Source organism: Anguilla anguilla, chromosome 1, assembly GCF_013347855.1.
Source record: "Anguilla anguilla isolate fAngAng1 chromosome 1, fAngAng1.pri, whole genome shotgun sequence".
NCBI classification, from domain to species: Eukaryota; Metazoa; Chordata; class Actinopteri; order Anguilliformes; family Anguillidae; genus Anguilla; species Anguilla anguilla.
Window position 1 is genome coordinate 71,010,638 of NC_049201.1, and position 24,512 is coordinate 71,035,149.

A 24,512-nucleotide genomic window follows, 5' to 3' on the forward strand; every position below is an offset into this window, starting at 1 on the left:
TCCGTCCTCTTTTAATTAAGGTGCCTCGTCATTTGTTGTTTTATTCATCTATTGTTGTTTTATTCTTTTACTCCTTTATTATTTTAATTGTTGTTTTGCTTTTGTTTGTGCCTTTGCCCACCTCTGTTTGTTTACTTTTGTTTTTGTAGCGTTGTCTTTCGGTCATGTGCAGCACATTGGGCTACAGCCACTGTATGAAATGTGCTATATAAATAAAGATTGATTGATTGATTGATACCATAATAGTAACATGTGGCTCAACTGTGGCAAGGAGAATAAAATGCTTTGGCGCACAATGGAAAATCACAAATCATACGTGGAATTCATAAATCACCTGTCATATTTTAGTCCATCATCCAGGTGGATTTTCAGGCATTTAGGGTTTTTTTTTCAAGATTTCCCAAACACCATCACAAGAAGCATTTATAGGTAATGTAAAAGACACTTGCTTCACATGAGTATTCACAGATTATAGTAACTGTTAGTCAAAAATAGGATTAGACCTTCATGCTGAAAAACAGAATCCAAAAAAAATAAAAAATTGGTGAAAGTATATGCAATACACTGAAATCTCTCACTCAATACCAACGCCTTTTAGTCCTGCACAGCTCATTTCATATGTGCAAAAAAAATACAGAACAAGAATGATGCATTTACATAACAAGAAGAGGCTCCTGTGAAATGCATGCAGCCAGTCCACCAGCCAAGCCGTGTCAGTCATTGTATTGGAGGCCAGCACTTCCTGCTCAGCTGATGCAAGACAGACTGTAGGTGCCTGCTCGAGCAGAGCAGTCGCGACGCACAGCGAGACATCGAGACAACACTGCCGACTGAAATGTAGCATCTCTGGGAGATTACATGGTCAGAAGTGCACCACACCGCGGGGCTCTCAGCCACATTCATCAGTGTCATTGCTCACACGTTTGAAAATATGCTATATGGTTTGACACACTGATATTACATTATATTACATATTACATTACAGGCATTTAGCAGACGCTCTTATCCAGAGCGACTTACACAACTTTTTTACATAGCATTTTACATTGTATCCATTTATACAGCTGGATATATATACTGAAGCAATTTCAGTTAAGTACCTTGCTCAAGGGTACAACAGCAGTGTCCTACCCGGGAATCGAACCTGCGACCTTTCGGTTACAAGTCCAGTTCCTTACCCACTGTGCTACACTCCGTCATCCTATATTAATAGGAGAAACTCTGGTTAGGCTATTTGTTCATGGTGCATCATCAGTGTCATAGGTGGAAAACGTGTCTACCTATGGATCACGTCTCTTGGTTGCAAACTTCTGGTAACAAGCCCAGTTCTCTTCAGGCCCCCAGTACATACCATTTGGAATGTGGTGTTCTACTATGAACTTGAAAGCCATGTGTTATCAGCCCCTTGACTTGCACTTTATATGCCTTTTAACCTCTGTACTCTCATCTAATTTCATGTTTACTTATGGGAGGGTTACTGTTGGCCATGTCATTGCTGGGCTGGTTGCTTTATGAATCACTGGCTATTTATGTTGCATTTTTCTTTAAACTTAATTTTCCTTGGCCGCAACTGCACAATGCGCAACCCTCACACTACAAATATGAACCGTGCCAAAGAGCAGAAAATACTAAATATTTTTTGGTCTCCTGTCTACACTTCCTGGTTGGTCTGCCATTTTCCAACTACTGATCTGAGTCCAAAGTGTTCCTGTATAAAGCATAGCTATAGTCTACAGTACAGTCCAGAGCAGAGGAAAACACCAAAAAATGTATGAAGGATGTGTCGTTGTAGCGAGACTAGTTGGGGGTACTTCACTCCGCTGAGGTCTTTTCCCTCCCTCCATTTCGTCCAGGGTGGCGTTGAAGGGTGCATGATTACTTCTCTTTCCCTCTTTGTGGAAACTTGTGGGAGAAGGGAACACACAGGGCTCCACAGGAGAGGGGCATCGTTCCTTCAACCATGTTGAAAAAAAGGCCGAGGTGAAGCCAAGAAGGGCTTCCGGTGTGGAGGACACAGGAGGGAAAACAGAGGGATCCGGCAACTTCTGTAATTTCTGTAAACATGGCAATAAAAGCAGAATCAAACAAGGGTAGCTAAAGTTACGGATAAGTAATTCAAGTAAAGTAAAAAAAAAAAAAAAAAAACTCCGGTGACACACTGCTGACCTGATAAGCAAGTGAAATACATGTAATGGAACAAAATCGTATCATATGACCTCACTGAGCTGGTTCAATAGAATCTTGAAAGTCCCTTGGGAAAGAGATATAAATGCTACTTTACATAAGCGTTACATGTACAGTATCATTTATTTTGGAAGCTCATTTCTTCCTAGACATGACAAATGTGTTTATCCATAGTTCTCTTATTTATGTGTATCCATTTGTTTGTCTGATTTAATTTAAATTACAGAACGTACCCCACTGAAAATATTGTCTAGCTTTTCCACCAGCTGCATGATGAACGAATTATGAATGTTTTCTTCCCACAGGTTTATACGGAGCTGGGCCCAGGAATCCGACAACATATATGCAACACTGACCATACGGCACTGGGAGACAGAGAGAACGTGAGAGTGAGAGATTCAGAGTGGAAAATGTATAAATGATAAAGACAGTGAAAGTGAGAGATACAGGCAGAGAGGAATGTGCAGAGTGAAATACAGAGGAGGAACAGGGAGGGTGTGAGAAACATTAATGAACACAAACATTAATAAGCAAATCATTATCATGGTCAGCTTAACATTGTAACACTTTAAGAGATATGATACTCTATGTCAGTTCTTATATTTTAATTTACACTGATTCAAGAGGACTTCACATTACAGCAGTTGTACGTATACTCACTGGATCACTGCCGGACAGTAGACTGTCATTGTAATGGTGCGTGACTTTATAATCTATAGGAAAAACCTTACGCTGCAATTAGAAAATACAATGAAATGAACACAACTTCAAATCACCATGAAGGTTTATATTCAATCAACATTTTTTTCGCTTCACAAACACATTTTGGAAAATTCATTTTAGTTGTGGCTGAATTTGCCAATCTCTTGGAAACAAAAAAGTAATACTTTTTTACATCGCAACACAAAGCCAAAAAACGGTACTCTTGGCACCAAAGTGCCTCGTAGGCAAGTGGGATGAGAAACTCACGAATTTGCCATGTTCATTTTCCATGATGCTCAGAAGATTTTTCATAAAGTAATCACACCCTCTTCCTTGAACTAACAGCACTGACAGCAGTATGAACACTGTCGAGAGAGAAAGAAATAAATACTTATGGGGTTTTTTATTTAAAATTATTATTATTATTATTATTATTATTTAATTGGGGTTTAAATGGGTTCACACTGAAGACTTGTCCAGTAAACGAAACGGACAGACAGTGTACATTTGTCATGACTAATTACAACAACACATGGAAGTGGGGTTAAATAATTTCTGTGTTACCAGCAATTACATGAATATACGCATGAGTCCTTCGTTGCAGTAAATGGCATTGAGATACAATGTCAAACGCATGTTTTGCTCGTTTGGATTTATTGTACATGTAAACACATGAATATGTAAATACATTAACAAAGGCTATAATGCTACTTAATTTTAGTACTGTCGAGATGGTCAGCAGGTGGCTTGTTAAGAATAATATTACCTGGTCGTGACATCCTTTCATTTTTTAATGTGAGCACACTTCTCCATTTTCCATGCGTATTTTTTGTTAGATTTTAACCTCGAGTTGGTTTCCAGAGCTGTGCTTTCTCTTTAAGCATTTTTACAACGCTTGCATTGGATTTATCCTTTAGGGTACAGTTTGCATGCCATCTCTTATTCCTTTGTCTTCGTCCTTTTCATTCCCATCCAGAAAACTGTTTTCCGCAGCTCAATCTGGTACTTTCCAAATACTCTTCCCTTGTTCCTCACGCCCACTTTGGACTTTCCCGGTTCCGAAATGAAATCACTGCAGCTTAAGTCTTTCTCACTCTCTTCCGCGCGTATATTTCAGACAAACTAATTTGGATTCCTATTTTCTCTCCAGCTCTATTAGAAGTAGCGACATGCGTTAGACAGCATGTCCCGTTCCGACAGCACTGTCCTGTTGAAGAAACGTGATTAAAAGTGAAACTATCTGCTCTAAATTTCGCTGCGCTTCTTGGCCCCTCCCCCTTACAAGTGACCAACCTCGCTCCCCCCGCCCCAACACTTTTTCAATGTAGGCCTGTGTGCAGCTTAGTCATGCAACTGTGCCATATGGATTTCATTTTAATTTCCCCTTTTTTCTGGATTTGAGAAAAAAATTAATGATTGTGACACAACAACATTTAAAACTTGGGAAAATCTCTTTCTTGATTGATTTTAAATGGAAGACATGGGACTTTTGGCCGATTGAGTTGGCTGTCAGTCAGTGTGGGATTTCTTAAAGATGAAATCATGACCGGTGCCTCTTGCACAATCGAGTGTGACGCACATCTTCGCTACCTCTAGTATTCATATGCTTGCTCTGTTGGCGTCCTTGTAGGCCTACTTCAGTGACATTTTACAAAGAGTTAGCTTTCATATTTCCGTTAAACCATGTTTATAGTATTTAGCGTTCATTTGCATTTAGTGTTCAATTCAGTTTTTAACAGCTGTTGCCCGTATTGGCCATCTCAGGTGCGTTTTAGTTACCTTGCTTCCTTGCGGGTGAAATGGATATTCACTGTTAATCCAACATTCAGAGTGAGACATGAAACTCGAGCCATTTTGCATGTTTCTCCATCGCTTGTGGAGAAGGTTTCAAAAAGGCTCAGTAATTCCTGTCTCACGGAATGTTTTTTGAGTTACATCTTCAATGACGAGGGTAAGGATGGGCGCTCCGTTCACAATATTCAAATGTCAACACGATCAGCATGTTTATCAAGTTAATTTAAATAATCTTGACAGGCTTTTGGTAAGGCTCAAAATACATTGTGATATTCATTTTGTCTCTGGACAGTTTGTGATGTTTTTACCTGATGGTTGTATGTTAACATGACTGAAGTAATATAGGAAACTGACACTCTCCTATGGTCAGTTAATCCTTTTGATTTGCATACTAGTTTGTCCTGAAGAAAAACACAACAATTCTGCTCATGTCCTGAGCATCTATATTAAGTCAAATGTATTTCACTTAGCTGCTACATCAATTGCCATGAAGACTGAGAAACACTGACTTAACATCCACCTGTCCTGGAGGTTTTTGAGACAACTGCACCTGTACACCCTAAATCAGTGGTCTCCAACCCTGGTCCTGGAGAGCTACAGGGTCTGCTGGTTTTCATAGTGACTCTGCACTTCATGAATCAATTAGAGCAGTTGATTACACAGTTAACTCAACTCACCTGGTGTCTTGGGTCTCAATTGGGTGCTGATTTTAAGGTGAAAACAAAAACCAGCAGACCCTGTAGCTCTCCAGGACCAGGGTTGGAGACCACTGCCCTAAGTAGTTAAATGAATCAGTACATTCCACCCCATTACACCCTACACCAGGGGTGGCCAACCCTGGGCCTGGGGAGCCGCAGGGGTCTGCTCGATTTCAGAAGTAGCGAACTAACCGGAAGTGAACAGACGTGAAGTTTCCTCAAGAGGTTTCTGTGCGTCATACTCAATCGTGCAAGAGGATCATAGCCTATATGCCTTGTTACGAAACACGTGAAACTGATAAAACTCCTCTTCCTCAGTTTAACTGACCTAACAGGCATATTTGGTCTCGGAAGGGTTGCACAAACAGGTCTGCGTTTTTTTTTTTGTTTTTTTTTTTTACACATGCAGTTAATTTTTGTTGAGCTGTGTCTTTTTGCCATATGATGCTGCTGTTTGCAATTATTATTCAATTATAAGCTACACATGCAAGCAATTTAGAGCACAATCAATTATTTTATTAAATAATACAAGTATCTATACAGTGAGTTATTTATAATTAGATTTACACATTTTTAAAAATTTAATGCATAAACCCCAAAGTTACCCTTCTCAACAAGATTCTGTTATTTTCCCTTCGATGTTACACATAAGCTATGCTTTGTTACAAAAAAAAAACAAAAACTTGACAGGAAAATTCAGTGTAATGCAATTCATAGAAAGTCAGAGAAGCATCCATTACATGGTCAGTAGATGCGGTCTGTAAATATCATAAAAAATAACAGACCAGGGCATATATAAAGGTTTTCCAATCTGTTGCTGTGGGCATTGTCCGTTCCCCTCTTTATCCCAGTGCTTCGCCCGGTTCTTCTGCTCTTCAGTGTCTTTTGCAGCTTGACCATACTCCCAGTAGCCAAATCCTCCCATTCCAGATGTTCTCTGTCCTGTGTGAATGCCTTCACCCCATGTCCATCCGCTTCCCCTCCTGTCTCACTGACTCAGAGTCCTCTCGCCTCCTCTGACGGCCGTCATTAGGTGGCTCTTGTAGGTCTTGCTCAGCCCTGTCATCCAGAACTTCAGCAGCCGGACGTTGTCCTCCTCCCCCGGCCCCGTGGCCCCCAGGAGCCCCAGCACCTTCTGGGTGTCCTCCCGGCCTCGCCCATCTACTTTGGAAAACTTGAACAGCACCTTGACTTTGCTGGGTGAGGAGAAGAAGGGACGGAAGGTAAGAAGTCCACTTTATGTTATTTCTCTATTTTATGACACTGGTTATATCATGTTTATGGTCAAAGTCAGATAACATAATCGCAATCATTCGCATTTGTCCCATGGCCTTTTTGGCCTTGGCCAACTTTTACTGTGATTTGACACAGAGACGACTAGGGGTTAGGACACGAGATCATAAATGAAACACTCACTTCATCCACTCCTCTTTCAGACACAGGAGACAGTGGGACACCACCTCTACCGAGAGGTTCTCGTTGGAAAGTGCCACTTCCACCTTGTTGAGTAGCGTGGGTCCTGAGAGAGAGAGACAGCACCAACGGTCACGCGCTCGCTGTCAGACTGCAGGGTCCGCTGTGTACGACGCGGTGTGTGTGACATTACCTCTGTCAGTGGGCTGAGCGTTGGCGCTGCTGATGTTGAACTGGTAAAGGGACAGGATGTCATCGTCGCAGACGGCGGTGTACAGAGAGCCTCGCTCTGCGTTGACCACATCCACCAGCACGGAGAACTCTGTACAGAGACACGCGAAAACCTGCGGTTAAACTCTGCTGACTAAACACCGCAAAGGAACATGCAGTAAAGCGGTCCCCGTTAGATACGTTCGCAGTGCACAGCTCGCACAGGAGATGAACTCCACAGCATTGCTGTCTCAAATCAGGAAAATCCTGTAATTTTACATGCGACTGAGGGGAGTTGGCATCGCATGCTTAATATCAGCACCTTTTGTCCCTACTGATGCAGGACTTGTTTCAAGCAGTTTGGTTTCAGGGAGGGTAGGCAGCATAATTAGCATTTACAATGGATGGCAAGACGACGTCTTGTGGCTTGTTTCCTGGGGCACACTTCCTAAACAAAGTTAATCGCACTCTATGATCCGACAAGCCGTGACAGGTCCGTGTTTGATTCAGTTGAGTTCATCTCAGTCCTCCACAAATAGTTGCAGACAGATATAGCTTGCTCAGTATAGATGGTTAGAGGATAAATAAATGGTACACTAAATTTTGGGTGCCAGATTAAGAGATCAGAAGCATTTCACTGATAAGAGATCAGCAAAGTTGATGTTACTTCATGGACAGGGGTCTGGAATGCAAACAGTCAGTTTGAAAGAGTCCCTTAAACAAAATATGATTTCAAATATGTTCATATATCGTATTTAGAAATTTGCTTGGCAGTAAATTGGCTGAAAATAAATATTCAAGACTATCCAGAGGTATTCAAGCAAAATACAATTCAGAGGTTAATACCAAAAAGACCCAAATTAAAAATTCACGTTGTTCTGATGTCAGATGTAGCATATCATATACTGACCAGCTGTAGTTCAGTGTAATAAGATCAGAAAACAATCACTGCACTAAAAAGAGTTAGTGCATAAAACCATCGATTATCATGTCAATGTATGTGGACATTTTGCAGATACAAACAAGTGTACTTTCTAAAGTCAAAAGAGTGTTATTACTTAATATTCTCACATTCTCTGTGCTCTTTTTTTCCAATTGCACACAACTACAATGCATAAGTTAAATTCAACATTCCAAACAGCAATAAAATGAACTTTGTTCTCACATAGATATAAAACAAATCTCAGTATTCAAAAAAATGTGTGCCAGGTATTATATAATATTCTCTGTACTGTCAAACCATATATATAACTCATTGAATAAGCAGCATTAAGTTTGAAAGGAACAACCTCAAGTTTCTTTTTCAACACATCTAGTAAATATATTCCTGCAAATAGATTGAATTTCTTGATTAAAATACATTATAGAATGAAAATAATTTATAAATGATACCATAAACTGCTGGTTGCTATTTCTCAAAAAGAATGAAGACTCCATTGGCTGTAAAAATAATAATTTTTTAAGTTCTTTGGATAAACCTACAATTTTTACTACAATTTGTTACACCAATATTTTTTTGATTTTCTCAATTTAAATTTTTTTAGGTTCATTTGAATGTTTCAGCATTTTACGGCACATAAAGAAATGAGAAATCTTTGAATAATAACAAAATATTTAACAAATATTTATTATAGTAACTAAACACTTATTTAATGTAGAGTAGGTACTGGTGCTGTGCTATGCTGTTGCCTGAAGATGAATCAAAATGTTTTGTGAGGGCACAGCTCTTCTCTTCTGCCGCTTGGTGAAGTAAAGGGTTAGAGCAAGCCTTTTGCTACAGAAATTAGCCAGTATGGTCTCTACCCAACAGTGAGGAGCACTACACCTGCCATATAAATTCCACTCCAGTAATAAAGATCAATGTACAGCTTACGCTTTACAACCAGGAATCTGCTGAGCTCACTGGTTTAATTTCATGCAAGAGGAGCACATCATCCAAAATATCACACACTATATCTACTAAACCAAATCAAACTTTATTTACATAGCACATTTTGAACAAGTTAAGTCTGAGATTGGTCTGTGATTGCTGAGAGTTTAGGAGTCCAGGGTGCTCTTTTTCAGAGGGGGCCATACAATAGCAAATTAAAGTGTTGTGAAACAGCCAGCCTGGAGGACGTGGTTCAGGATATTTAGAACATTCCCTCGTCTCTGAAAAGGATGCCAAATTCAGAGTGGTTTCATCCTGGAGTTTTCAGTTGGGGCAGGGTTTATCAGGCAGTCAATCGTCAAAAACAAGGATTGTCCCGGTGGTTACAGATAGGCTTGTTTGTACAGAAATAAGCTCGCTTGCCTGCTCCGATACCACATAGTTAGCAAGTTTGTCTGTTAAAATGTCACAATGGATCTGCAGTTCTGTTTTCCTCCACTAATGCTTTTTAATCCGTTTTAACTCATTCATTTTTCCATGGGGTTTAAGGTTTGGATGTGACCTGTTTTTATTTTTATTTTTCCCCAGCAGAGTCAATGCCTGCCTTCAGCTTCATGTAAAACCATCTACTAGCTAATGTCAGGAGAAGGGCATGGTGGAATGGTGATGGACTATCCTTAAGTGGTAAATGGTAAATGGACTGCATTTATATAGCGCTTTTATCCAAAGTGCTTTACAATTGATGCCTCTCATTCACCCATTCACACACACACTCACACACCAACGGTGAAAGGCTGCCATGCAAGGTACCAATCAGCTCATTGGGAGCAATTAGGGGTTATGTGTCTTGCTCAGGAACATTTTGACACGCCCAGGGCGGGGGATCGAACCGGCAACCCTCCGACTGCCAGACAAACGCTCTTACCTCCTGAGCTATGTCGCATTTAAAAAGTTACATAAAATTTTCAGCTAGTATGGAGTTAAGATAACGTTTCTTAAGAGTACGTGCAGTGATGAGCAGCATAGTGCATGCCATTACGTAAGGAATAAACCACAGCGGGCTGTCCCGTTATTGGAAAATAATGTACGACGGGAGTGGTGATGCAGCCGAGGCGAAGCCAAGGTCGCTTAACCACCACCGAAGTACATTAATTTCTAATAACGGGACAGCCCGGAGGGGTTTATTCCACTTATTCTTTTAGTCTATTGACTGTTCAGAGTATTATGACAGCAGTGCATTGTGGGAAACTTACCGGAGGAGCTGACATGGATGGGGATGGGAACATCAGGGCTGAGACCTAAGAAGTTGCACCGATAGGCCTCCTCATACTGGACACTATAGGGCACAGAGCGCACGCAGCCAACTGGGAGCAAGGCCTGATGGGACACAGGAGGACCAAAGTCCAAATGTTTAGTACCATACTGGTGGACTGAGAAATGTAAAATGAAGGACCGCAATCAAAATGATAAAAACAGCATCAGATATAAGCACATCGTCTACAGTAGCTGAAATGCTGACAGGCCGACTGGTGCTTGGCTCACCTTGAGCACAGTGAAGGCGGACTGTATGAGCGAGGGGTCAGCTCCTCTCCAAATCACCTGGTTTCCCATGAGCACGTGCCATGCCAGCTGCCGGAACTCTGTGGCTCCAAGGACCTGGTTCAACAATCAGTATGCCACACCAACCATGACAATGAGCCTTTAAGAATCAATCAAGAAGAATACTCAATGGCTTTCATTTTCAGGACACTGCATGATATACTGCTCCACAAACTTTACCTGTCTTAGGTGTCTCAGGGATTTGAACTTTGGCCCTGGAAGCTCATCCCCTTTCCCACCTTCACAAAGGAAGTCCCTCCCCAGCTCAGTCTCTGACTGGCTATGTTGAGATAAAGATGCCCCTCCTTCTGCCCCTTCCCACCCAATCATCTCTTCCTCTTGCTCTGCAGGAAAAAAAACAAAACATGGTCGTATTGTTCTGTCATGACAAATTGAATCATTAGAGATTAAACTAAATGGCAATGAGAACAAACATAATTATCAAAATAATAATTCATTTTCAAAACATGTAAACTGAAAATGAATTTGTGAAAACAGGTTCACATTTTTGGACACTGACGAGTCTTGGGATTTGTTACCTACTCAGTACTCTTGAGGTCTTGGGACTTAGATTCTACTGCTACATCTTAGAGGTCTAGGATCTTGGACAAGGCTCAGCAGTGGAAGGTGGTGGCCCTGGCTCTGAGACCCAAGTACACTTTCCACAGTGCCTGGGACACTGTCACACTTTACAACATATGGACTGGCTCTAGTGGGCTCTTATAAGCTGGGTTCTAAGTATCTGTGAAGCTGTGGAGTTTGGAAAGGAAGATGAAGTTGTGAAACATACTGGTTTACTAATAAACACAATCACCGATCTGTGGAAGAAAATATACGGACGATATACATGCTGTGGAAACGAACCTTTGATACCTTTCATACAAACTAATGATGCATTTGACAAGATGCGCTTGTGGAGAAAACAGAATTGCTCATTGACTTCGGCCACCACAGGGTGCGCATCCCTGTGAGCTGAACTAGCCGGGACGTTTGCGCGCCGGCGGCAATGCAGACAGTGCCTGCAACTGGCCCAAAATTTCACATTGATGGCTGCATACTCTCCATCCCATCTCCTCATCTGATCTTTCCTCAGTGCTGAAAAAATGAAAGTGTCTTCAAAACCATCACCTTCCATCTGCCGGTTTCCACTCCTTCGGTGCAGCCATTGGTGTTTTCTGTGTTGGGTGCGTCAATCATTGTCACTAGAGTGGAGTGTCACCAAACGAACAACGAACGGTTTGAAACCGCATTGAGTATGCACGTTGTTCATATGCGGTGCCGCGTTCAGGGACTTTTCATGATTTTCCCAACGGTCCAGTAAAAAACCGAAACAAAAAACATAACTCATAAACACATAAATCTCAAGATGTCTTTATGCACACAAGGGTGTGTAAGGTATGCCAATTCTAGCTTCAGCCATACCACAACAGAATCCTAATGTTATTTTTGTTGGCACACTCGGCAATCCTACCAGTCTGTCTCTCGATGAGCACCAGAGTGTCTTCAGTAGGAGCTCCTTCCAGAAGCTTCTCTGTGAGACGGCTCCCACAAGCTTTCAGGAGCCTGAGGACATGGGAATGTAAGAATTAACAATGATTTTACATGACATTACATATATTTGGCAGACGCTTTTATCCAAAGCAACGTTCAATATTTTACGTGTCCACGTCGCAGTCATATACACTTACATATTTTGTGTGCTTGGGAACAAGTCATATGCACGTTTGTCTACATTTGGCAACTGGAGAGCATAGTGGTACATAGAATTCTGAGTGACAGTGCCTTACCAACTAAAGGAGGAGTGCAGACTGGCCCACAGGTTGGGGTGCTGAGTGAGGGAGGTGAGGGAGCGGGCAGCGTTACCGCTTCTCTGGTGGGGGAAGACAGCAGGGGAGAACGCACTATTCATCCGTACTGCCCTCTGGGGACACACGCACTGCTCACTGTCAAACACCTGCGGAAGGAGAGAGAGATAACAAGAGATCAATAAACTACACATCCCATCTTCCCAAACAACTACACAGTGCCAGATCTCAACTGGGCACAAACTGACCTTTGACTCTAAGGTTGAGAGTCACATAAGGTTCAGGTGAATGCTGATGTTTAAAGGTAACAAGTTCCATCCATCACCACACAGTAATATACACACGACTAAGTCTCCAATTCTAACTGCAAGTCCAACAGATTTAATTTCCGTTGCCAAGTCGTTAACACTAAGGGTGAACAGGGTTGGTGAGAGAACATCTCCCTGTTTCACTCCAACAAGTGAGGGAAACTAGGTCTTCTCCACCCTAGCTCCCCAGTGGTGGAACAAACTCCCTGTCCCTCTCCGAACCTCCCCCTCACTACCCAACTTCCGCCGTGGCCTGAAGACTCATCTCTTCAGACTATACCTAGACTAACCACCACCACGCTGTATATTTCACTCTAAACCCCCCCCCCCTTTTCATGACACTTGTTACATGTTGCCCCATCCCAGAACTTCTTGGTAATTTGTCTTTGTCCTAATACTGTAGCTTATTGTTCTGCCTAGTTGGCTTTGCAGAGGCTAGGTCTGAATAGTGTTCACTGTGTGAACTAAACTGTGTTCTTGGCTAGAAATAGCCGTACAAAATAAGTATTGTATCTTACTGAACCTGTGTTTAGTAGTTGTCTATGACCATGAAATGCACTTTTTGTACGTCGCTTTGGATAAAAGCGTCTGCCAAATAAATGTAATGTAATGTAATGGAAACCAGTCTGTCCAGAATTCAGTGACTTGCGCACATGCCTGCGTATCATGGTAAAGAGCCCCGATTGCATTATAGAACCTCCCATCAATTCTATTCATTAACAATATCACAGCAAAATCCCTATTTGCCAGATCAGTATGGTTCCAGTGAAAAGTGACGCTTCTTCTGCTAGCCAAGCTAATGCAGTCTTAATATCAGTAATAGCGGTGTGAACCTTGAGCGCTGTGCTTTGCAGACTCTGGATGGTCAGCCGCAGGTGTCTCAGCAGGAAGGGCCAGGAGTTGATGAGGTAGATCCGGTCCATGGCCACCACGACTATGCTGTACCAGCGCTGGAACCCCCGCGCCAGGCTGTCTTTGATGAAGAAGGTGTGGGAGAACACAAAGCCATGCTGCTCATCGCCAAAAAATATTGGACCCTCTCTGCCCGGACACACCTGCCAAGAGAGAGAGAGAGAGAGAGATAAGGACGCCCTGTTTACATGCCTCAGCCTGCACAGCCTGCCTTGGAGGCAAAGCCTCAGAGATTTGCTCACGTTCAGAAAACAGAAACGGGCACCTCAGTAGGCAGACACGCACACAATCACACGCACACACGTCCAAACACACACATGCATGCACGTGCACATGCACACATGCGCACACACGAGCACACCCTACCTCGCAGCTCAGACTCCGGACACAGGCCTGTCGCACCACACTGAAGAGCTGGGGCTGCCTGGGGTGCTGGTGACTGAGGAACCGTATCCCCGTCTCACTGTCCACGCTGACAAAGCCTGGGTGAGATGCTGGGAGGGATCGGCAGCCCTACCGAAAGCAAGAGCAGACAGGGGATTACATTACCCACAATGCCGCATGATGCAGCTGCAGCAAAACACAAGCATGAAAAGTGCCAATATCTGAACAGCAGAGTGGAGAGAGAAGTGATCTCTGTAACAGGGCATTTCTCTCCAGTCTCAGCCTTTACTTACATAGCACCTTTCGTGCCACAGTAAGTGCTTCACAGTAATTAAGATAAGAACGAGTGGAAAGTTCAATAAAGTTCAATAAAAACCAAGTAAAAGAAATCACTACGCTATAATCAGTAATGACTATAATTAAAAACATAATTACAAGATAAAAATAAAAAGTTAAATAAAAAAAACCCTTCCATAAAAGCTAAAGCTAAAAAGGTATGTTTTAAGTTTTTGTTTAAAAATGTCAACAGATGGCGATGATGTGTTCAGATCCTCTGGCAGACAAAGGTGTGAACCATAAACACTGATGACTGCCTCACCCTGGATCCTGTTCCTGCCGGATCTGCTGGGAACATACCTCGAAAGCGTATCAGACATGTATTCAGGGGAGAGGCCACGGAGTGATTTAATAACCAATAGAAAAATCTTAAAAGCAAGGCTGAAACTAACAGGCAAACAATAAAGGTACTTTAAAACAGGTGTAATGTGATCTCCCCTTCTGGTCTTGGCCAGGACGTGTGTAGCTGGATTTTGTATTGTCTGCAGTTTGCCTAGAAGTTCATTGGGCCAATCAGACAGGGCAGCATTACAATAATCAAGTCTGCTAGCGATGAAACTGTGCATTAGCCTTTCAGAAGTCAGATGTTTATTATGTACTGCGCCAATTACACAACGTACGCTGAGCTTTGCTATACGGACATATAAACGGTACACGACAGGCGCAGAAAAATCAGCGCAATTTCTGGCCAGCTCACCTCACACATGTCCGCCCTCTGCGTTGCTGAACTGGCTCTCATGGTGAGCCCCTCTCCTTCACTGTCCCCCTCCCTGCCCCTGTCTCCCGGTATGGCGGCGCCTGGCTGGGGGGGTGAAGGAGATGGCGGGTGCAGAGCCTCGGTGCAGAACAGGGTGCGCGGGCCATGCAGCTCGCAGAAGTGGCACAAGGCCACGAGAGCATTCATCTACAGGGCAAATGATTGAAACACAGACACCCTCTCACTTAACTGGGCTTCCATATGATACCTGACAGAAAAACATTACTGGGACAGTGTCACAATTTTCCACCGCACACCTGATTACAGGTGAACTCTGATGCCAGTTAAAAAAAAAAAAAAAAAAACATTTAGATAAGGTATACAATTTAATATACAAGATGCTTAACGTTTATAACTACTAGATGAGGTTTAACCCTTAGCTTATCAGTGAGAATCGCCTAGCTGTTAGCCAATGGCAACTGAAAAAGAAGCACCATTATATTAAATGTATATCCACAGTCACTAACTGGGCCGCGGCTGCGAACCAGCAGCAGGCACATACGTCTTGGATCAATGACACAGAATGGCCGCCCAGATTCACTGGTCTTCGTTGATCGGAGTGTCTCGTCCATTTACTTAAAGAGCTCATCCTAACTAATATTATCGGTTCATCAACTGATTCACACATTTTACAGAGCAGTTAATTTGTGCTGCCTAGCGTTAAGACGATCAAAACCATAAAATAGTTTACTCTATACTCGGTGTATATGCTTGTCAGCGAACTAGCTAACTAGTCTAAAGACATCACGCTCGACTTAAAATTAGCTAGCTACATTTAACTGCCCTTTTTGCTATTGTAGCTAGGCTAGGTAGCCAAGTAATAAGAAAAAAAGCCAACCAAAGGCACCTATAACTGACAAGCAACCAAGAAGATGGATTTTACGTACCCTTAACCGTAAAAACCAAGCTATCAGTTTTGGCTAGCTAATTCAAGACATCTGACGAATCCATACCCACAAAATACAAACTATTAGCTAATGTTAGCCGTCTCGTAACATGAAAATAGATGGAAGCTAGTTAGCTGCCTGGTATTGACAACTTAAAATAGAGATGGTGATACCTTAATTCAACAATTATTCCCGTTTACGACGAATGTACACGTTGCATTGATGAAGTAGTCGGAATTGTCATCACTCTGACAGCTAGTTAAATTAGCTAGCAATATCAAAAAAATATAGTTAGCAGTCTATTGCAGCCAGCAACATAGACTCATAACATTTACCCTAGCCCAGTCTTCCTCCTACACGGGTATACATCACATGGTGGCGGCAGTCACGCGCAAAGCACACTGATCGTGTGTATGACTGAGTCATTTCTAAATGTTAGCTAGCTAGCTACTTTGTTATTGTTACCAACCCCGGAACTGAGTTAGTTTGATTCTGTAGTCATCGTGTAGAGTACTCCCAATCAGAGCAATAATACACAGACAAACACAAGAAAAGTGGAAGAGCTGTCCTTTCAAACGGTAGTTGATATTTATATGTAATAACCACACGCTTTTGTTTGAATGTGTGGTTTAGCTTTAGGCTTTCTGGGGTGACAGCTAGCCACTTGTGCTAGCCTAGTTAAGTGCGTTAGTTCAGTTTTGCAGTAGCTAGCTTTTGTCACCAGCTTGATTTGAAAACAAGAAAGTTTTATGATCGTAGTGCTAATTTAGCAGAATTTATCGCGTATTATGTAAAACCTGTATAACATGTCTCATTGTGAACAACTAATGGAATGCGAATAGCTGTGTTTCATGAGATGAGTCGCCTGCTAACTATTCTTTAAAACAGATAAGGTTACCTGTACATGCTATATCTTGGTTTGTGGTGATTTTGTGATATGATCCAGACAGATCACGTTAGCTAGGTAAAATAGCTATCAGGAACGAATATGATCTACTAAGTTTTTCATTCTCGTTTTCTGTATACAGCGATGTAATACGCGAGAATACTCGTTTATCTTTCCAGGAAATAACACAACTGCAGTCCAAACTATGGCCGCAGAGCGTGCAAGTTTGCCCTGCGGGTCAGATGAGGACCTCAGAACGAGACCACTGGATGAGCACATGTCCTCCAACGTGGGAGAAAGCCTGAATCCTGGAGAAACTGTGGTGGGGCGTGACAACAAGGAAAAGCCACAGGATGACCTTTCAGGTGAAAGAACAATGTAGTTTCCCCCCCCACAGATGACTAGCTCCGTAATATCACATCTCAGAGCCCTGCTTCTGAGGAAACTTCGACACAATGCAATTTACGTTACAACCTACACTGAAAGCAGGACTTTTGTGGGTCTGTTTCTGCGTCGGTAGAAATATCTGCTTTAGATAAACCTCTTTTTTGATTCTGAATATTTTATATTCTTTACTATTTCTCAGACTTTTCCAATGGCTGTCTTCATATAATGTAAGAATTACAAAGAGTTACAAATGACATTAATGTTAACCGTTATAACAACTGCTTTGTTTGATAGTTGGTCAAATTAATTCCTGAAATGAAGAACAAAAATTTTGAACATATTTACTAATACATTGCTATAGTCAGATATACTATATAAAATAATGAAAATTCTCCAGACATTGCCAATGTACTTGGTCAAGAGCCATATCATGTTTCAAATCATAGACTAATATGTATACAGGTCATATTAAATATATCTTGGTGTTCCTGTATACTTATGATCAAATGTAGTGGATGTAGATGGTTTTTGTTTTTACTAATAAATATGGCAACACTCTTTATGCTTATAAAAAGGTTTTTGTAGTAAAATTTAACAAAATGTATTGTTTTCATTAAACAAAATTCATAGATCTAAAAAAAGAAAAGGAAGTACTGTCCTCTCCTGTGGTGTAGTTTCCCATTCTGCACAGCAGATGGTAGAAAATATCCCTTTGAAGATCAATATCACTATCCTCCAGTTAGACCATGCATGAATTGTTTGGAATTATCACACATTTACGCAGCAATCGCACCCATTAATAAAGCTTGTCTTTTTTTTTACAGAAGACTGACAGGGGTTAGCTGGACATGCACAAATGCATGGTTGTGAATAGCTGCGTCAGTATTTCGGCCAATCTAATGGACGTGAATGTGGTAGTGGCATTAGGACTGAAAGCTCACTCTCACCCAGCTGAAAGCAAGCTTGGGGCCAGGCTGAAAGGGTATAGTGTTCAGTGATTACTTGAGTGGCTTCTTCTGCTGCACGCATATGCAACGAGAGGGAGGCAGATATGGAGAAGTGCAGTTTATGAAACTATTCTGTATTCCCCAGGAGCTCTTTAGGATTCTGGGACTAAGGCATAATTTTACTAATGTGTCTTGAATGTAATTTGGCATCTTTCATATGTTTCATGGGTGGGGGGGCGTCCTATCATAGCCCAGTCAAGGAGGATAACAAAACACAGCTCTTATGTAATGGCAGCGAGTGTTCCTCGTTCATTTTTCGTATTATTTAATTATCTCCAAAATGAATTCACACATACTGTCTTTGGCTCTGTATCACAAGGGTCATGCACACACTGCAATTGTTGGTTACCAATGGCAACACCGCCTCCTCTATATTTTAGACTGCCAGTTTTGAACAGATTGTCTTCATGTGGGTAATTGCACAGAGCGGAGGACAATGTAAATGGCTAAATACAGAGGAAAGAAGCAACTGAGTGACACTGTAATAAAAGCACCATTTGTTGAGCGAAGAGCAATCATGTTATGAATTCACGTAAATGCCCTTTGCAGTCTTAACATTATTAAGTCTAGCAAGCAATCAAGGGTTGGTGGCAAATCAGTTTGCCACCGTTTAATGATCATTTAGTGATGACAAATGCTTGGCGTTTTAGGACACGGTTTTCCTGGCATGATATCCCAGAAGTCCCCCCAGCCAGACTCCATCTGGCATCTGCCTTTTCGTGTTTAAATCTTCATTTTGCCATTTGGGAGCCGTACCATCTATGACCCGCCAGCATTAGATTATAGGCCTGAGCTGCTTTTTTCTGGATTATAGGGCTCATACATTTCAGTGTGGAAAATGACACAAACGTCTACTTGTCTCAGGGAATTAACTGGTGAAAGTGAAGGGTGAGAATGACCAGAGGCAATTTAAATTCAAAATATGGACCACAGTGAGTACAGATAGCTGTGTATATGTTGTTAAGTGCTCATAGAGAGAGAGAGAGTGAGAGAGAGAGAGAGAGAGAAAGAGAAAGAGAAAGAGAGAGAGGAATGCACTTACTGGCTAATTGTGGGACACATTATGACATGCAGGTTTTCATTCTTTATATCTTGCAGGGAACAATGTTTGTGGACAAGAGGTTGATGGAGTGGCCATTTGCCAGTTCTTTTTGCTGGGCAGGTGTCATTTTGGAAACAAATGTCGTTTGTCACACAGGTGTGTCATCCTCTGCCTCCCGCCCACCCTGTGACCTCTTTCCATCATCACTCTGATTGCTTGCATTGACACAGTTGCTTAGTGTTGAGTCAATCATCAGAGGTTGGAAAATCATGGATCAGAAAGTGAGCCCTCCCCAGTATTTGCTAACCAGCACAATTCTTCTCTCAGGAGGTGGAACTAATTAGTAAAAGTGTGTTAATGGGTGGAAGAACCACATGTCAGAACTTTAACTTTCTGACCCCTAGACTTTCCACCTCTATCAATCACTCATTCAGTCTCCTCTTCTGTTCCCGCAGCCTGCCCCAGTCTGCCTCAAATGTCCCAGAGAGCAGACATGACACAGAACAGGATGCAGGAAACAGAAAGAAGGTTGGAAAGATGAAGAAAATGCAGAAGAGAGGGAAAAATGTGAAGGAAGTGGAGGGAAAAGGTGATTGCTCACTGTAATACGAGGCTTTAGATCCACAGCTTTAGTATAAACAGACTGGGAAGTTTTCCTCATAAAACAAACATAAAAGATGACAAAACAATTAGTATTAAGTCAGTTAATGCAGAGCAGAAAACCAAGCTGGATTTGCTGTGGCTGTACTGTTGTGTATGTGTACAGAGAAATGCTGTGGCATGTTTTTGTGTTTAGCATATACAACATTTGTTTGAATGATTAGAACAGTGCATGCTCCTTTAAGAGGGGGGGATGCTCTCAGTAAGTCTCATTGCTCCAAGACCTATTGTGTCATCTGTCAACTTATATGTTGTATGTTATTATGTACACCACTGTATCAAGTAATGTACTATATACATTAATAACTTTCTCACTCTGTATCTTTCAACTCAGAATATACCAAGAAGCCTCGTATGCGTACAGCCGATGATGTAATTTCCAGGATTTTGTGGGATCCCTCCCTGGATCCGACCGATTTCAGTGTGGGGTACCTGGATCGCTTTCTGGGGGTGTTAGAACGTCCCTTTTCGGAATTCTCATGGGACACTGATATCTGCAGCTGTGACTACTCAGAGGAGCTGGCTCTTCCCAGACACAGGTTTCAGTATTTTACCTACAGGGGCCGACGTGTCTGGGACAGGGAGAGCAGGATGGATGGGGTTTTTGGCTCTACTGGGGGGCCACTTGAGCCTCCCTTTGCTGCAGGGGGTGAGAAGGAGGAAGGTAAGGACACCAAGTGGAACTGGAGTGATTGTGATTAAGGACATAAAAATCAGTGACTTTAACCATAATATGCCAATGTATAAACAAAACTAAAATGATCTGCTAAAATGATGATTTTGCTGTGTTCTAAATTCATGTCAGCGTCACGATGAGCTGGCAGCATAACAAGCTTTTCCATACTGTGTTCACAGGAAATGTATCGCAAGAAGCTAGACCACAGGAATCAGGAGGAGAACTACACGAAACGTGCAACGAACTCCGAGAAGAAAGCACCAGTGGCCATGCAGGAGAAGCCCATGATCAGGACAGCTTTCACATGCATCCTGGGGTCGACGAGGAGAAAGAGACAGGAGACCTCTCTCACACATTGGCTGAGGTAGCAGGAGACCCTCAGAGCAGCCAAAAGTGCTTTCTCAATGACACCCCGCAGGGCACTCAGACTGCAGGAGTCGAATCAGAAACGTGTGAAAAGGAAGCAGTTGATGTCTCTGAGTTGTCTATGTCGACAGCCCAAATGTCTGTCTCTGAGAGAGGTAATGCCAACAGAGAAGGAAGTGATGGAGAACAGGAGGAGTGGAAAGAGGAATGGGAAGAGGAAGAAAAAGAACAGTTGTCATGGCAGCTTTGGTCTTCATCCAAACAGGGCTCCCGCTCGCCAGTTGAAACCGAGGTAATTCCAAGAAGTATTGCAAATGGAACCCTGCACTTACCGCAAGTGGGAAGTCAGTCAGTTAACACAAATAACTTTAGTTCCTACTGCATCGGCTCAAAAAGCATTATCAGAAGAGTTTTGGGGAAAACAAACCACAATGCATTGACAAGAAATGTGTTTTTAAATTTAATTTCACTTTTGAAAACTTAAACACGCATGAACGCAGCTGCGGTTGCAGATAATTGCATTCCAAATCATCTATTATCTTAGTCTTTGCTGTGTTGACTGTGTTGCAACACGTGCTCAGTAATCATTTATGTTTCTCCAGTAAATTTCATACAAATCAAGCCCATACAGGGAAGTACTGACCAACCAGGTCAGATGTTTAACCCAAAATGTATTAATTTTCCTCCTCTAGAAACAGAGTCCGGTCTTCAGGGGCGGAGCCAGGTCAGAGCCTCTGGGGCAGCGGCAGAGGCCTAGCAGGGGGAGGCCCACTCACTTCATCACTTTTCGCGCAGACACGCCCACGTTACTCTCGGGGTTACAAGGCCTCCGGGAGGAGATCACCTCCCTCTTCCCCTGCTCCGCCCCTCACTGGGTCTCCCCCGAATCCCTCCACATCACGCTCAGCCTCCTGGTCCTCTCAGGGCCCGAGGAGGTCAGTACGGCCTGCAAGATCCTGAGGGAGTTCGCCCAGAAACGCAGCCAGCCGCCGCTCTCCCTCTCCTTCCCGCCAAAGCTGGACCATTTTGGAGGAAGGGTCCTTTTCCTCACACCACAACCCCTGTCTGGACTTCAGTCTCTAAACAGACCCCTGCAGGAGGTGTACGGCGAGCAGGGCTGGCTTCACAGGGACTCCGTGTCCCCCAATTACCACCTGACGCTAGCAAAGATGAAGGGAAATGAGGGTGAGAGAGTGTTCAAGAGAGTGGTGGACATGTACAGCGTGGCTCGATTGAGGGCCATAGATTTCGGGAAACTGGTTGTGAATCAGCTGTGTCTGTGTGTGAACAGCAAATCCAAGATGGAGGATGGTTTTTACGAGACTCTCTGTGTAGTGAACCTCCAGTGAGGAAATGTGAGAGTGAAAATGAATGAACGTGTGGTTGTGTCAGTGAAGGAGCATGCCAGAAGGGACAGGAGGTTGAGAGGTTGAGGCTGAGGAGTGATGAGATTAGTTTACCAAGGTGGAGAATAGGACCAAAGCACTGGCATAGCCCATTTAGTTTGCATTTTATTTAGCATGGCACCTTTTGCATTGATGTTTTCATAGTAGTATGCCACATAAAACGTTCCCAAAGCAGGGTGGCTATGTGGATTTCAGTGGTGTCTTGAGATGGAGTCACAGAATGGTTTGTGAGTCACTGACTGCAAACAAAACTGCGTACCACACAAAAGCTCGTCCAGATTGGGGGGGGGAGAGCGTTGTCTTTCACTGTGGACAACAGCTTACCTGCAAGTGCCTGGTGAAACGCTGAGGGCCATTCGAGCAGGAGGAACCCTGATTAACTTAAACCCACAGTACAGGTAGGAGGGAGTTCCTTTGTCTTCCTGCGTAGTCCTGGTCCCTAATGAAGGACCTGGATGAGAAGTTGCAGTTTTGAAGCTGTTGGGCTCAGCCATGGGGAAGGCTGTTTGCTTGTTTAAAAAATGAAATTCACATCGATCTACTCTGACACTGATCTACAAAGTGGCTATATTGTGCCACACAAGTCTTTTTGTTATGCCCTGAAGGTTTGATTTCCCTTTGTATGGTGTCAGATCTGACTCCACAGCTGGGCTGGTTTGGCAGATCGCGTAGCTTCTCTTTAACGTTCCGCTGCTCTATCGTTAGCGCTCCCCTATAGCCTGTTCAGTTTGCGGTTTTGTTGCCGGTAGGATTAGCTTTCGCAAACACCTCAGCTCTGCCATGATATCACCGCTCCGCACGGTAACACTGCCCAAGGCTGTCTGTGAGGTCAGCGCAGGAGTACTGCTCAGGCTGATCTTGCGTGCCCTGGGAAAAAATAACCATGGAAACGCAAGCTGGCTGGGGGCGTGGTGGTGGGAAGGCAGAAAAAGATAACAAGTGACTTGGTAATACATGGGTTAAGATAAATAATGGATGGAGCTGCTAAGAGAATGTGCCTGAATGTACTAATTGTGAAGGAAGCAAGGAAGCACTTTTTTCCACTAATAGCTGCATACCTCCTTTTCCATGGGAACCCATGGGAATGGCAGCACAGCATGGAGGGTGGGGAGTGCTGGGTGTCTAAACCAAAGCTTACAGACTCACTTCCCCGCTTAGATGCTGTTCATATCTATATGTATGAACAACTCTCATGGAAATTGAAGGAGAATGAATCACTAACCAAATCAAGTCAACTATCAAATTTATTCTTTGATCTGCCATAAGAAACATGCACATGCACTTTAATGCACATGCATTTTGTTTTAATTTTGCAATGATGTTTCTGAGGTGTTTCTTTGTGGCAGTGTCATGAAAAGACGCTGAAAAATGAATCATCGATACCTTAATATCCTAAATGTGCAATAGCACGTGCTGCACATTTGAAAACACAACTTGGGACCAACATCAGTGCGCACAAAATCTTGGTTTCTGTTTGCTTTAAATGTTAATTGACAAATATTTAATAACTCTTTAAGGTGAATCAATCTTAGTAAATCATTTTTTTAAAAGTAATTTTTACTGCAGTGGGCGTTAAATATGACACTGGTGTCTAATTATAATCATTTCATGCAGTCTGAGGGGTATAGGGGGTTAAATGAAATGATAAAAATGATTTGTGATGTATCCTGCTTTTATGTGCTGTATTATGTAACTTAAATGTCCCCTGGTGAATCAGCCTTGGACATTATTGTGTACTGTTATGTTTGACTTTTAAAATGGCTATTTGTATCAAATGTTTAATTATATTTTGGATATAAATACATTTGCACTACTATCAAACTCTGTATTATTTTTAATATGTCTAATTATGGAATTGGTGCTCATTTCTTTAAACAGAAAACAGGTGAGTTGATATGTGATCACTGGTGACAGTGGAACCGTCTTGCACATAGAATTTGTTTCTGAGATACTGAGGGGGTTAATTCACTGAATAACTCTTGCATGCTTGGTGTCATTTTTTTTCTGGCTGTCTCTAGACTCACGCATACATCCGTACACACGCACGCACGCGTGCGCACACACACACACACACGTGCACACACACACTGAGTCACTGTGTTCGCACTCCCGCTTTGGGTCTCGTTATCTTTCAGCTTCCCCTCCCCCACTCTTGCTCTCTCAGTGACACAGAAAAACGAACGCCACCCCCTCCCTCTCCCACTCCTGCGCTTGCCCCTCCAT

General features: G+C 42.6%; 3 protein-coding genes across 7 annotated transcripts; 1 reads left to right on the forward strand and 2 right to left on the reverse strand.

Annotated features, from left to right (window-relative positions):
* Window positions 1–317: 317 nt before the first annotated feature.
* Window positions 318–4,144, reverse strand: zgc:174888 (uncharacterized protein LOC558116 homolog). The gene is made up of 5 exons (XM_035430467.1): window positions 3,653–4,144; window positions 3,154–3,251; window positions 2,845–2,916; window positions 2,418–2,549; window positions 318–2,054 (listed from the first exon to the last, which is right to left on the reverse strand). The coding sequence occupies exons 1-5, from the start codon at window positions 3,663–3,665 to the stop codon at window positions 1,731–1,733; spliced, it is 639 nt and encodes a 212-aa protein (XP_035286358.1). The 5' UTR covers window positions 3,666–4,144; the 3' UTR covers window positions 318–1,730.
* A 1,728-nt stretch (window positions 4,145–5,872) lies between these two features.
* flcn (folliculin) lies at window positions 5,873–16,897 on the reverse strand. 4 transcript variants are annotated; one of them, XM_035421272.1, is made up of 12 exons: window positions 16,758–16,897; window positions 14,913–15,119; window positions 13,862–14,008; window positions 13,417–13,638; window positions 12,258–12,424; window positions 11,942–12,033; window positions 10,651–10,814; window positions 10,414–10,527; window positions 10,125–10,248; window positions 6,985–7,113; window positions 6,795–6,897; window positions 5,873–6,574 (listed from the first exon to the last, which is right to left on the reverse strand). In XM_035421272.1, the coding sequence occupies exons 2-12, from the start codon at window positions 15,117–15,119 to the stop codon at window positions 6,367–6,369; spliced, it is 1,677 nt and encodes a 558-aa protein (XP_035277163.1). In that variant the 5' UTR covers window positions 16,758–16,897; the 3' UTR covers window positions 5,873–6,366. The 4 variants fall into 4 exon arrangements, with proteins under 4 accessions (XP_035277163.1, XP_035277155.1, XP_035277148.1 ...); XM_035421264.1 differs by lacking the exon at window positions 16,758–16,897 and adding an exon at window positions 16,195–16,307; XM_035421257.1 differs by lacking the exon at window positions 16,758–16,897 and adding an exon at window positions 16,033–16,280.
* On the forward strand, window positions 16,300–24,110 carry leng9 (leukocyte receptor cluster (LRC) member 9). 2 transcript variants are annotated; one of them, XM_035421242.1, is made up of 7 exons: window positions 16,300–16,437; window positions 16,925–17,110; window positions 19,238–19,337; window positions 19,637–19,770; window positions 20,176–20,505; window positions 20,697–21,175; window positions 21,576–24,110. In XM_035421242.1, the coding sequence occupies exons 2-7, from the start codon at window positions 16,951–16,953 to the stop codon at window positions 22,230–22,232; spliced, it is 1,860 nt and encodes a 619-aa protein (XP_035277133.1). In that variant the 5' UTR covers window positions 16,300–16,437; window positions 16,925–16,950; the 3' UTR covers window positions 22,233–24,110. The 2 variants fall into 2 exon arrangements, with proteins under 2 accessions (XP_035277133.1, XP_035277142.1); XM_035421251.1 differs by lacking the exons at window positions 16,300–16,437; window positions 19,238–19,337 and having other exon boundaries at window positions 16,990–17,110.
* The last annotated feature ends 402 nt before the right edge of the window (window positions 24,111–24,512 follow it).